The 13,909-nt window shown below is 35.8% G+C and overlaps 1 protein-coding gene across 1 annotated transcript in view; it reads right to left on the reverse strand.

Moving 5' to 3' along the window:
* Positions 1-546: 546 nt before the first annotated feature.
* Ammecr1 (AMMECR nuclear protein 1) overlaps positions 547-13,909 on the reverse strand; it is a 125,516-nt gene continuing 112,153 nt past the window's right edge. The window contains exons 4-6 of the mRNA XM_010603070.2: positions 5,341-5,431; positions 3,875-3,971; positions 547-978 (exon numbers count right to left, since the gene is read on the reverse strand). Coding sequence (XP_010601372.1) covers positions 864-978; positions 3,875-3,971; positions 5,341-5,431 — 303 coding nt within the window. The 3' untranslated portion in view covers positions 547-863. The remainder of the gene's footprint in view (positions 979-3,874; positions 3,972-5,340; positions 5,432-13,909) is intronic.

The raw sequence follows: 13,909 nt of genomic DNA on the forward strand, positions 1-13,909 counted from the left end.
TGCATCTGCTCTCTAATATTTGCTGCTCTTCAAAATGATTTCTGTGGCCTCTTTGTAAGGCAGTTTATACTTCAAACAGTGTTTTAGTTTGTAAATTGGTTCTATAAAGTGTTGAGGCAGTCTCATCTATCTTTGATAACCAGTACAGTAGGCATAAATGTTTTCTCACTCTCTGTGACAAGCCCTATCATCGATCTTCAAATTTTTGATACTACAACTAAAGTTATAGTTTAACCATGGGGAATTCATATTCTTCAGGACTGAAGACACGAATTCTAAGCTCTCATAGCAAAATGAATTTTGGATAAATTAACAGGTAATACACAAATACCTGAATTTGATATGAATTACTCCCAAACTTAGCTATCAAAAAATAACTATCTTATTGAGAAAAACTAAAGACTCCTAAAAAAATCTTTAAAGATCTGCACACTTTCTTCCATCCACAGTTTAAAGAAGGAAGGAAGGGAGGGAGGGAGAGAAAGGGAAAAGGAAAGGGAAAGGGAAAGGAAAGGGAAAGGAAGAAGGAAAGGGAAAGAGAAAGCAAGGAAGGCAAGGACACAAAGACATAAACTTGACTGAGATAGGAAAGCAAAATACTGTAAAGAAAGAAAACCCAAAATGTTATATATGCTGCAAAAATCCCCCAATGATCTGAAATAATAAAACAATCTTTTTAACAAATGCCATTTTCCTACCCGTTACCATGATGATCTTAAGTGACAATGTTGAAGCTTCACCATGGCAACGGAAACTATCATCATAAAATAGTACAGTAAAAGAGATAGCTAGACCAAGAAGGTGTAGAGTCTCCTGGGAAGAAGTCTGCAGAGAGGCCCAGTGACTGGTTGTGCGGCTCAGTGTCAGGAATAATGGTTGTATGGTGGAAGGGGATGCCCAATGCCATTTTGGAAATGATGATGTTGGCGATGAGCAAGGTATTCAGCATAACTCAGGGTCATCTTTTCACTACGGTATCTGAAAGAAAATTGAGAAAGGGAAAAGTTAACATCAAGAAATAGGTGGCCTGCCATTGTCAGAGCTTTGAGGGACTCAAGAGATAATTTTATAGATGAGGAAACAGAAGCCTAGAAAAAAGCAGTGACTTTTTCCATAGTCACACAGCTAGTAAGTTGCAAAACTGACACCAGAACACAGGAATCCAAACTCTTGAGGCCAGTGCTCTTTCTGCTATACTACTCATTGTTTTATGTTGCTCTAGACAGTTAATTACCTCTTGAGTCCCAGTTTGCTAACAGGAAGAAACAGGGGAGAGTCAATCTTTAACTATCATACATGCATCTCATTCACTTGACTTATTATCTTCAAGAGCTTTCACTTGTCCCTCTTTGACCTTTTACTACCAACATCTATTAACCCTTGGCCTTAAGTAACAACAACTTTTTTTTCCCTCATTGAGTTTATTGGTACATTTTAGGTATACAGTACAGTTACATTCATTATTGGGATCTTGTACCTTTACATGACAGGTCTTGGTTCTCATTTTTTCCCCTTGGCCCTGCCCTCCCTTCACGCCCTCCTCCTCTCCACCTTTACAAACACTTCATTTCCATTTTTTCATTTTCTCATATTTCTTTTCCCTTATTAGCTTTCCCCTACCCTTCCTACTTTCCCTACACCTTTAGCCCATTTCTTCCTATTTCACATTGTCTATTATATCATTAGGATCTTATGTACTATTATAGTTTATTCACACCAGAGAAATTATTTGGTATTTACACGTGTGACTTATTTATTTCACTTAGGAGTATATCCTCAATGTGTATCCATTTTCCTATGAATGAATCTACTTTCTCATTCTTTATGGCTGAGTAATATTCCATTTAATAGAAAAACCATATCTTCTTTATCCAATTTCCAACTGATTGACAACATATTTTAATTCTGATAAAAAGCCTTCTCTTTCCCCAATGTCTAGCTTTCTTTTCATTGCCACATTTCTCAAAAGAATAATGTATAGTTTTGACCTTCAATCTCCTTTCATACTACTCTCTGGCCCAGTGTCCCTTAGCTTCTGTCCCCACTCTTCCATGGAAGCAGCACTCAGACGTTCTGCCTTTGGTTCTGCTTGATGTTTCCATTATGATACCACTCCTCACTCTTTCTGAAGCTGTCTATCCCATGGGTTCTCCCCTTGCCAGACTACTTCTGATGTCTTTGACTGCTCATCCTACCCCTGCTTTGGAGGATTTTCCAAGTTTCTATCCATAGTTGTTGTGACTCTATATTCTGTCCACTTCGGTGAATCCAATTCTTATAGCTTCAACTATGAACTCTTCACAGACACCAAATTATGATTTCTAGTCATAAGCTCCACATATGTACATATTCGGTGATTTACTCAACATTTATATATAGATATATGAAGTACTTCAAATCCAGAACCCTAACTCTCTCCCTGTCTTCCCCACCTTGCTTGACAGGATGACCTTGGTTCCTTTTATTTGATTAAAGCCTCCCTTATTTCTAAGTGATGACCGAGTCCTTTCATTTCTTCTATGATATTTTCATACTTGTCCCTGCCTTTCTTCCTATTCCCCTGCCACAGCTCTAGTTAAAGGCCCTCCATTGCACTTCTTTTGGAATGCTGCCATAGATTCTCAGATATTAGCAGTGTTTTCTAGCTCATTTTCCTATTTCCAATTCCAATCTTATACTCCACAAGGCCATCTGTTTGAAACTCTATAATGCCTACCAACTGTCTATAGAATCAGGTCCAAACTTCTTAGACCAAAACAATAGACTTTTCATGGTCTGACTTGATTTACCTTCTAGGCTGTATTTTCCTTTAATGAGTACCCTTATGTGCACAGAAAGCCCAGCCAAATCAGACTATTTCACATTCCTCAGAACTTACTTTTTCCTGTGCCACCTACATGCCTGGACTGACAAGTCTTCAAGGAACCTCTTTATTTTCCACCTGTCAAGTATTCCACCCATTCTTCAAGCCCAATCCCAAATCCAGCTTCTCTTTGATACCTTCTGTTACCTTTCCATACCCTGTTGGAATTCCTCTTTCCAACTTTATGATCTTACATCATCCATCATATTCTGCCCTATAGGAAAAAAATTTTTTTCGGAGACAGGGTTTCACTTCACAGCTCAAGCTGGCTTTGAACTCACTAGCCCAGGCTGGCCTCCACCTCAATCCTCCTCAGCTTCCTAATGCTGGGATTACAGGCATATAGCACCACACTAGACCATATAGTAATTATTCTGTACATGCCTTTCTAGTCTCAACTGTAAACTCAGTAAAACCAGAAATTGAGGTGTTTTCAAGTTTATAACTACTCAGAGCTGAGAGGAGTACATTTATAGACTATAGGCACTCAATGCCATTTTCTGGAATTGAAATAAATGGAAACCACAATTGTTTTCCTACAATGTTTGATATTTTTCCTTTTAAATAAGTATCCCTATTATTCCATGATGAAATTTATTTACCATTCAAGTTTAGCTCAATTGTGTTTTCAATCAGCTTCCATGGTGGACATATCACCAAAATTCTAAGGATAAATTCAAATTCAAGGACTGTTTATCAGAATCCTCAGGTTCTGCTAGGTAATGTCAAAAGCTAGCCAATAGCTTATTCTGGTACTCTCTTCAGTAAGCCTCAAAACCGTTTGCACAAAACCAGAGTAATTACACAGAGCTAATGATGGAAAGGATGGGCTCATTCATCATACAAGCTTTACTGCCAAACAGAGTTTAATTATACCTACCATCAGTATCACTCTGCAATTTATTTCCATTGTTTTAGAAAAGGGAAGCAAGTATAATTAGAGACAAAAGAAATCAAAGGAATAAGCATCAAAGTGTATTGATTAGTCTTGTGCCAGAATGCCTTCTATACCTGGTCAGTTTTATGGTTTTCCTGAATTCATTAGTAATCGGAGCTTTGTATCCTCCTTTCCTTAGTAAGGAATCTATGGTTTGAATATGGTCCCATCCTGTGGAGAGTCAACCAAATAAAATGTCAGTCAAGTACATGTAAAAGCCACCTTTGGTTAACTAAAAAATGACTATGTAGAGGTCAGCTATCACTGTAGCCTATGCCATCAACTCCTTTGGTCCTAAACACAATCATATGGAAGAGCTACAAAGACAGGTTCATCATAAACCTGAAATTCTAGCTATCTGTAATATCTAACATTGGCTTCTTTATCTCAGCCACACTCAAAGGAAAAGAGTCTATGGCAAAAACTGCTCAGTCATATCTCCGTAACAAACCACAATCACTGTATTCCACAATCATTGATATATCTAAAAGAAAGGGAAAAGTCTAAATATTCTGACAATTCAGTAGTATTTAAGGCTCCTACACTACCTCATGGAAATTGCTGATCTTAATGTTATCTTCTATGACCAATCAAGTATATTTGTGTGCAATATTTAAGAGCATTTTTATTGACTGTGACATGGATGATATCCCTCTCTTTCTTATGTATGCATTATGGAGTCAATGATACTGTAGGATTAAGACATTTTCCAAAGCAATCCGAATATATCTTTACATAACTGTCTTAAAGACTTTCTTCTTTAGGGATTCAATGACATTAAATTGTTTGCTGCATATCTCATATTTGTTTGAATAAACATAGGAACCAAAATTTAAATGCTTTCTGATGACAAGAAAAGCTCTATAAGATAAAAGAGATACTCATTTCAACAAATATGAGGATAGAATTTAGCAGTGACTAAAACGATCAGAATATTACAGAGTAAGGTTATTTTGTATTGCAGTGTTGGTTTGTAAAGGTCTCTGCTATGTCTTGTCAAATAATAAATGTTGATTAGGAGGTGCAGATAAAGCACACAAGTCACTAATACTTTGTGTATTCACAATGCTCCCTATATTAGTGGGAAATCTATACTCTTAATATTAGAAGAATGAATAAGGGCAGGCACCTAAGAATGAAACATTAGATACTGACAGTGATAATGAACAATGTGTCTGTCAAATTAAAGGCTTGTTTAAGTTACAGGGCTACTTCCAACACAATGGAATAAGAGAAAAATGGCATTTCAGATTACCAGCAAATTGTTCCCTAAAATAAAACCTAACTTTCAAAAATCATGCTTTTTTCAGTGTATATCTGTGAGTTTATGCTGTCAAGCTTTAGGACAGAGATTCATTTTCCATGTGAGTAATTTACCAATTTGATATAGACATTGCAGTGGTAGTGACAGAAGAGTTATTTCTCATCCTTTGATACTGATCAATTATCAGACATAACTGCAAGGTCAGATATCACATTTCAGTTTTTGTATTTATTTCAATTCTTCACCAGATCATATGAAATAAAGTACAACAATGACCTTGCTCCTTTGCAACCTCCGGTAGATAGGTAGCGGTGCGTTTTGATCCTTTTTCATTGATGAATTCTATTCTAATGCCATGTACACCCACCTGAAAGAAATTGGCAGCTTTATTAGTACATTCTTCTTCATAGAAACAAAAAGAAATGGTTATAATTTAACTTTCAAAAGAATGTAGTTTTTCCTTTCCTCTGGTTTTCAGAAGTGCACATCAGTTTTCTCTTGCTAAAGCTTTGACTTTGGATTTGAAGGCCAGTAATCATAGCTATAGAGACTAAAAGTACTGATTTGCATGTGCCTAACATATGCTGGGCTATGCTATTTTGTCTAGAAACCTGAAAGAACCATTCTAGGACTATGTGTAGAGTAAGAGAGTAGATGGCAATAATCCTGCCCTTACTCCTAAATTGTGATTGATGGCAATAATGAACTAGACAAAGGGAACTGATTTTAAAAGAGATAGTAAACAGCCTGATTTTAAAGAGATAGTAAAAGAGATGTACCTGTTTTGCAGGTACATTCACCAATTGAGATTACATTCTAAAATTTCTTGTGCTGATACCCTTCCAAACTGTCTAGTATGTTTAAAACTTTGACTTCCATGTAGCCAAGCAAATACTTTCAGATAAGAGAAAAAAAACCTGACTTATTCAGATTGGACAATTTAAGATCTAAAGACTTCAAATCACTTTGGGGCGGGGCCTTTCTGCAGTTACTGCAATTTGCCAAGAAGATATATCCATTTGAAATGGGGAAGAAACTTGTGATAGTGCCTTTAAAAAGGTAGTCTAAGTGTGGGCAATTTACTGCTGATGTTCTTAAAAGGCAATGTGCTTTTTTACTGATTATCATACAGTCCAAAGGAAGCTGACTTTTCTCTCATAGCTCATATGAGTAGTGTACAAAGCTAAAGAAAAATCAATCAAAGTTCTTAACTTCTTCCTAAACACATACGTTTTTGAGACAAGATCTCACTATGTAGTTCAGGCTGGCCTTGAACTGACTATGTATCCCAGGCTGGCCTCGAACTCGCAGCAATCCTCCTGCCTCAGCCTCAGAGATCACAGGCATGCACCACCACGTCCGGCACAAAAATGAAATTTTAAAAGCACTAAATATTCCATTCTCCAAAATCTGTGGTTGCCTTACACCAATGGTTCCCACATGGACCATAGGGCTCTCCAAGCTACTGTAGGGGCAGATGGAAGACCAGATGGACATTATTCCTTGGGTTGCAGAATTATTTTCAGTGTATATGAGAGAAGTCATGGATTTATTCTTTACCTCTTTGTGGATATAAAGGCCCAGAAGAGGAAAGGGGGCCAAAGAAAACCTCTTTTGGTCTTCTGCCCTTAGCCTGAAACTTTCCAATTTTTCAGGGAATATAAAGACCTCTGAGAAATCAATTTTATTCTTTCCCAGGGTCTTGCCATATCTATCCATTAGAGCCTGTCAGATCTTCTGAGAAGTTTATGTTTTTTTATTAAAGCATATCTCTGTGGATATGTATCTATCAATACTCTTATTAAGCTCCTTCTGCTAAAAATGAAACTAGAGCAGGTGTTTAAAAACTAACACAAAAAGGCCTGCCTTCCATACCTTGTGGGAAATGACTGGATAGTTGAGACAAAATATGAGTACTTAGCTATTGGGCATCTCCAGGATAAAGGTCATCTATTAATCTTCTCAGTGCCTGACACAGAACTATAGCAAAGACAAATATGCAACATTTTCTATATACTGATCTCTCAATCAGTGACTTGGACATTTTCTCTTTAATATCAGATTCTTCATAATTTGTTTTCTAAAACATACAGCATAAGTAATTCATGCTCCATCATTCACTGAAGTAAATTTTAAATCTTCAACTCCACTCATCAAAACTCAGTCATGTTGACACTGACAATAATTTTGGTGTTTATTAATATGTCTAGCCAAAACTGTAAGAAGAAGAATGTCTCCTTATCAGTGGGATCAAAGTATCAAAACAAAATTAGTGACACTTAACTGACTATGGGTGGAAAGGTAATTTCTGGAGGTTTCTTGCTTCAGCAAGAATAGTTTAGACAAAAAAACAACGTCCCTTGTGATTTTTATCCTAGTTGAACTAGATAACCTGTAATAACCATCTGAGCTTTGACAAACCATGGCTATGTATTAGGAGAAAGAGATTTACGCAAATGGGGGGAAGAGTAATTTAGACACAAATCCTTCACAGGAGTACATTCTGTATTATGCAACAAAAATATCAGATATTTTAAAGCCTAGTAATTTCACAATTAAAAGAAGTTAAGACTGAGTATATAGTATGTGAATAAAGTTCTTTATATGAGGTTAGGTTAAAACTGAACAACATGTTCGCTAAAATAATAACTACTCATGAATAAAACTGATTTATTTACATTTATATTTTGTGAAGGGCCCACCATCAAATTTGATTTAAACAAAATCAAACTTCTCCCATTCTGGTCTCAATAACACCTTCATATATTTTAATTCTTTTCTGGGTTCCTATATTTCTGAATAATTGAAAGCCCCTGTAAACTGAACTATAAGTGTGGTGATACTAAGGTGAGTCCCTTGTGAGAAATAATTTTCGTCAGAGGTCAAAAATATATTCCAAAAATCTAAAAATACCAAAATTAGAGTGACTCGTATTTTTCAACTAATAGAATCAGAGAATAGTAATAATGTTCTTAACAGAATAAAAGCATAATAACTTTTTGTCACTTGTTGAACAAGAGCATTTTATTTACTCTTAGAACCAAAACTGCTGCTAAATAGTAATACTGCACAGTCAAAACAGGAGAGTAGGAAATTGTCTGCTGTGGAAAATAACCAATTCTGAACAACCTGTAGAAATCAGTGGCCTTGCAAATTAAGTCATCTGTACTGGAACCACCACCAAAACCAATTCCATTTTGTTTTAGGCAGGGGTCTGTCACAGCAGCAAGTCCAAATTGTAGCATTCATTTATTATAAGTGAATCCTCCCTTTCACAAACTGAAAAATCCTGCAGTCCAGCAGCATCCCAAATGGCAAAAGTTAAGTTGGCAGTTGTCATACCAGCTAGGTGAGAGATGAACTAGGGAACTTGGATTTCCTGAAGCAGATGTGCTCTAAAACTTTACTGTGGTAACTTTCTATTTCTAAGGATGGATAAGGAGACAGTATCTGAAAAAATTATGTCACTAGACATACCCCTGACTAATCCTGCCACTGCTGAAAGTACAGCCAGGTGGACAAAACCTGACAACTTGCAAATCTAGCCTTAGAAGCATCTGCATGTCATTTTCAAAATTACGAGAAATTCTGAGAAAAATAAATGCTTTCAAGGCCAGTCAGCTGTGATAATACAGTATTCTTTTAATCATGACTATACTTTTTGCTAAGCCAAGTTATAAATCAACTCACATGGTAATAAATTAAATGTAGGACTTATAGATAAGAGGATATGGAATTAAACAGAGCTGTGTGCTGAGAGAACATTAAGACCAGTTCCACAGATTACTATTTCATGCTAAAAAGCAAGCTATATTTATTCTGGATCATTCCATTGCAAGTGGTTTTTATTAAGGCTATTATACTGTCTTTTGTTTTTAATATTGTTCATGATGAGAAAATATCAAGATTAATGTTAAGACCATAAATACATATCTTGATTATTCTGGAACTGATCACTCAGTTTGGGGGTTAAGCATCCCCAACTCCGCCCAGCCTCAGCTCCTTCCTCTCTTGTCCATTGCTCTATTTGTTTATTCCTCTATCAGACAGCATGTAGCCACAGAGGGTAGAGATACACACAAATTAATTTTCCTACATAGTAAAAGGTTTGGAAGAAGAAGAGATTATAAACAATTGCAAAAATGAAGCTTTGGGACTGTCTGCAGGTTTCATTTATCCTCGTTATCTTGTTAGAAATGTTGCTTCACTTAAAACTATTATCCTCTAACACAGTGACCCTTAGTGCAAGAGTATTAAAGAAGTACTCTCTTCCACCTCATTATAATACACAGTTCATGTTACATCCTTCACAATTGCATAGTCCCTACTCTGTTAATAAGGCAAGTGTTTGTCCTGTAATATACTAGCACTACAAAAGGATCTCATTTTTACTTGTGCAAGTTGATGATGTGAGTAGGCTGAAACATGAAAAAAAAAGCCAGTTGGCTGAAAGCATAAATGTGTATAAATTATAGTACTCTGGTTAAGGTGAACAGGTTCCATCCATGCTGCAAATCTTTGACCACTTTACCTTCACAGAAATACTCCTCAAAACTGAATTTGTCCCTGATCACATCATGGCCAGCAGAACCAATCTATTTCCTCGGGGGGCTAAACTGTTACAGCCAATACCGTGGTCAGCCACACTCAGAACCAAATTCTGAGTTACCTTGTAACAATATGGCCACCGTTCCGTCTACTCATTTTTGGGAGTTCATTTTGAATAACAGCAGAAAGTCAAAGAATCAAAAGTTGTTTGACATGTCTTTTTGCATGAAATCGTTTGGCAAAATACGCTTTGTAATGAACAACACAGCCAGTTACTGACCATTCACATAGATCAACCTTCCAGGTTTAATATGGTAGTGCCACTGAATTGAAATGGAGGACTCGGTTCCTAATGAGAGGAGTTCAGGCTGTTTGGCATACCTCCTAACCTTTTGAGACTGACATCCCAAAAGACTTACATGTGCTTGCACAAAATATCTCAGCATACCAAAGACAGAAATAAACAATGCTTTGGGCAGTTCATGGGTCTGACCCAGAGTCTGGTGTTTGTTGTATTCTTGGAAAGAATAAAACATATGTGCTACTTCTTTGAAAAATACAAAGCCCATAGTGCAGCACACTCCCATCTTGCATTCATTGCCTCACAGAACCTTCTAGCCCACCCTTGCTCAGCCTTGTAAAAATAGTAACTCTTCCTTTTCCTGGTGAAAGCAGATACAATAAAAAAGAGGAAATATTGTCAACTGACAATGTGAAATAGGAAGAAAAGGGCTAAAGTTATGGGGGGAGTGGGAAGGGGAGGGGAGGGGAAATAAAGGAAAAGAAAAATATGAGAAAATGAAAAAATGGAAAGAAAGTTTTTGTAAATAGGGAAGGGAGGAGGGGTGAAGGAAGGGCAGGGACAAGGGGAAAAACTGAGAACCAAGACCTGTCATGTAAAGGTACAAGATCCCAATGATGAATGTAACTGTATTGTATACCTAAAATGTACCAATAAACTCAATGAGGAAAAAAATGAAATAAAATAAAAAAGAGGAAATACTTCAGACTTGAGGTTTCACCAAGTTTATATTCTCAAATAATTCTTTGAGCAAGAATAATTAAAATTTTAATTTTAAAGGCTAATAACAAATTTGTACAGCTTCTACGGAACTATGCTCCCCAATACTGATACTACCAAAAAATAATTTAAGACTACTTATTATCTACATCTGCCTACCAAATCCTCACATTTATGGCTGCATCATTTTAATCCACCCAACAATTTGAGAAATAAGTCTAAAATTTTGAAGGTATCCATCGGATTGATAGAATCCTTTCAGAGTCTGACCAATTTATATAGTTTGAATTAACGGTGTTGCTAAAATTTACCTTTTTGGCTCAGCAACTTTTACTTCTGTAAACTTTATGAATTATTATTATTATTAGTAGTAGTAAAACAGCATATATAACCAAAAAAGCCTTTAGAAAGTATAAAGGGGAAAATAAATTTGAGCTGTAAAACTAGTACTACCCAGAGATAACTCTTAGTGACTTAAAATATTTTTCTTCTGAGCCAACTGAGATACCACCAAGAACTACATTTTAGGCTATTTTTATCCTGTCTGACCAGTTCTTGTAGCTGTCTTTATTTTCAAATATCCTTTGAAAAGCTTTTAGAAGAAATACTAGAAATGTAAATAAATTTTCTGAAAGGGATAAATGATTGCAAAACCATCACTTAGAAATGAGTAACCTTTTAATGTATTCTACAATTAAAAACTCTGCTTCACCATCTACCTCTGCTGATAGTTTTTTTTTTCTTTATGGCATTTTTTTAAAACAGCTGCAAAGGTCTCCTTGACCAAAATATGCATGTGTTGCTCCACTCTAAAATCCCTGCAAATTATCACTTTTACCTTAGAAATTAGTTTAGTCTCCATGGACCAGCTTTGAGCTTTTGTAGAGCTGACCAAAGGATGAATTAGTACCGACACAGATATATTGTCTATCAGGAATGCAAGCCTGCCAATTTATTCACAGTGACTACAGAACAACAATCTGATGGCATTTATTTTTACCAATAACTGACACATAGCAAGAAAAGACCTGAACTTTCTCATAATCATCCCCATGAACTTTTAAAGAACTGGTAAGATTTTAAATAAAGCAAAGTTAATGAAGATGTGCTCTGAAAAGCTTTGAAGCCAAACATGATTATATATCATTTATAATGAAAGAAACTGTTCCTACTCTAACATTCACAGAGAACAAGTGGTCGTTCAGAGTATAATTAAGGATAAAAACAATTTCCTGTAATGATTAATTATAATGAGCATTCCATAAAAATTGAACATAGTGAATCTTCCAAAAGCAAAGTTCAAGCAACATAGGTGACCTTTAAATAAAAAACCTGCTTTTCATCAAAAGTAAGAAAAAGCACATTCATCCCATTTTTAAAACAGGGATGAGGAAGGGAGTAAATTTGCACATGAGAAAATTAAAGTTATAAAATTTTCTCAAAATCTAGAGATGTAACTCAGTTTACTTTCCAAAGGCTGGAGCTCTTGGCAAACATATTCAATATGAAACATTGTTTGCCTGATAAAAAAATTAAGAAAAATCTTATTCAAGTTAGAACTGTACACTGAGTATTTTACTCAAAATGGTTTAACTCCCCCTACAAAAGAGCTTTGCTCCAAACAAGTCACATGTGAGTTGAATTTATATAAATAAATTAATTTTGAAATCATGAGGAAGATAATAAAGAAACCCTACCTATAATGAGCCCTCCTGCAAAGCAAAATATCTACTTCTACAGTGAATAATTCTTCCCTAATGTGTTTGCTTCATTTAACTGTATACAGCTGATTTAAAACAAGGTTTGATATAGTAACAAAACAGAGTCATTAACGGCTTAGAATATTTTCCTTCCTAAAGAGAATTCTTTTGTGAAAAAGAATTCTAAATTGTACAGTTTTTAAAACTGGAACTATTGTTGCCTACACTTTAAGTTGACAATGATCATTTAAAAATTAGGAACCTCTTCTTAAGACTTTTAAATAGCCACTGATGATTCATTCTCTGGACATAAAATGAAAGAGAAGCTATTTTAAAAAATAGAAAATAATCACAGAAACGCATTTTGTCAGTTCAAAGATATTACTTAGTGCAACCTTTTCCAGTTTCCTGGTGTAGAAACTGAGGTCCAAAAGGTCTCAGAACTGGGCAGTGATTGAGCAAGAATAGAATCTGAGTCTCCTCATTCCTAAAATTCAGTACTTTTATGAACAAACACACACACACACACACACACACACACACACACACACACTAATGGAACTGCTGGAAGATAGCAAGAAAATAGTTGTAGATTATGGAGAAGGAAGCATAAAAATGTTCCCCCACCAAACATCACACTGAGAGGAAAGCAAGAAGAAAGTGAAGGAGGCCTGAGAATGAACTAGAGCTGCCCAATTAACTAAGGCTACTAACAGCTAGTGGAAATTTTTATGCATTAAATCTCTTAAGAAGTTCCTTTACTCTGTGTATCTTATTTAACCCACTAGGTTGCTCAAACACCAAACTGATGCACAGTAAATTCTTTTTAGATGGTCAGGAAGTATGAAGCATTTCTTTCCAATGCTCTGCAGCATTTGAAACATTTAAAGTAAAGCATCCAGACAAAGACTAAATTATGACCCTGATAGTTATAGTGAAGTTTTCCACAAAAATCTCAAGTTCCCTAGAAAAATAACTGAAAAGTATTTTCTGAATATATGAAGCCCACATTTTTAAAAAAGGCGAGGATCTTAGAAGATAGGCAAAACACACTGTACATAATGGAGAAAAAACAAGGGCGGAAACAGAATGTATACAACTGGAAGTCTTTTCACTTGGTGACTCTGATTCATGCTAACCATCTGTGTATGAATGGGAACTCTGTTTTTGGTGGCACATTAAGAGAAGCTAAAAAATGTAAAGCTTTATGGAGGGAGTTAGGATCAAAAGGAGAACATTACCTTCTATATGGGAGATAATGATGCTAGCAAATTTATTCATCTCATCTGATTATTCTCAGGAAGGTTGCTACAAAAGCACCCTATTATTAACTGCAACTGAATACATCAGAAATGGAGCTATGATCACTTGAGGTGTGCTTTTAGAGGTTGTTTTTAAAGTGAAGTGCAGCTCTGAGTTTCTGGAGTCCACAAGGCTCATGTACAATGATAGATGTTTTGGTATTTTATGGACTGAATATTATCTAGTTTTATAGTACTGGAACTCTAAAGATTTTGGCATCACACAATAATCACTCTGGCCAGCCTCACCCAGCATAGGTTTATTCCATTGCATA

The sequence above is a fragment of the Fukomys damarensis genome, unplaced genomic scaffold, assembly GCF_012274545.1.
Source record: "Fukomys damarensis isolate Sample0158 unplaced genomic scaffold, DMR_v1.0_HiC HiC_scaffold_39, whole genome shotgun sequence".
Classification (NCBI taxonomy): domain Eukaryota; kingdom Metazoa; phylum Chordata; class Mammalia; order Rodentia; family Bathyergidae; genus Fukomys; species Fukomys damarensis.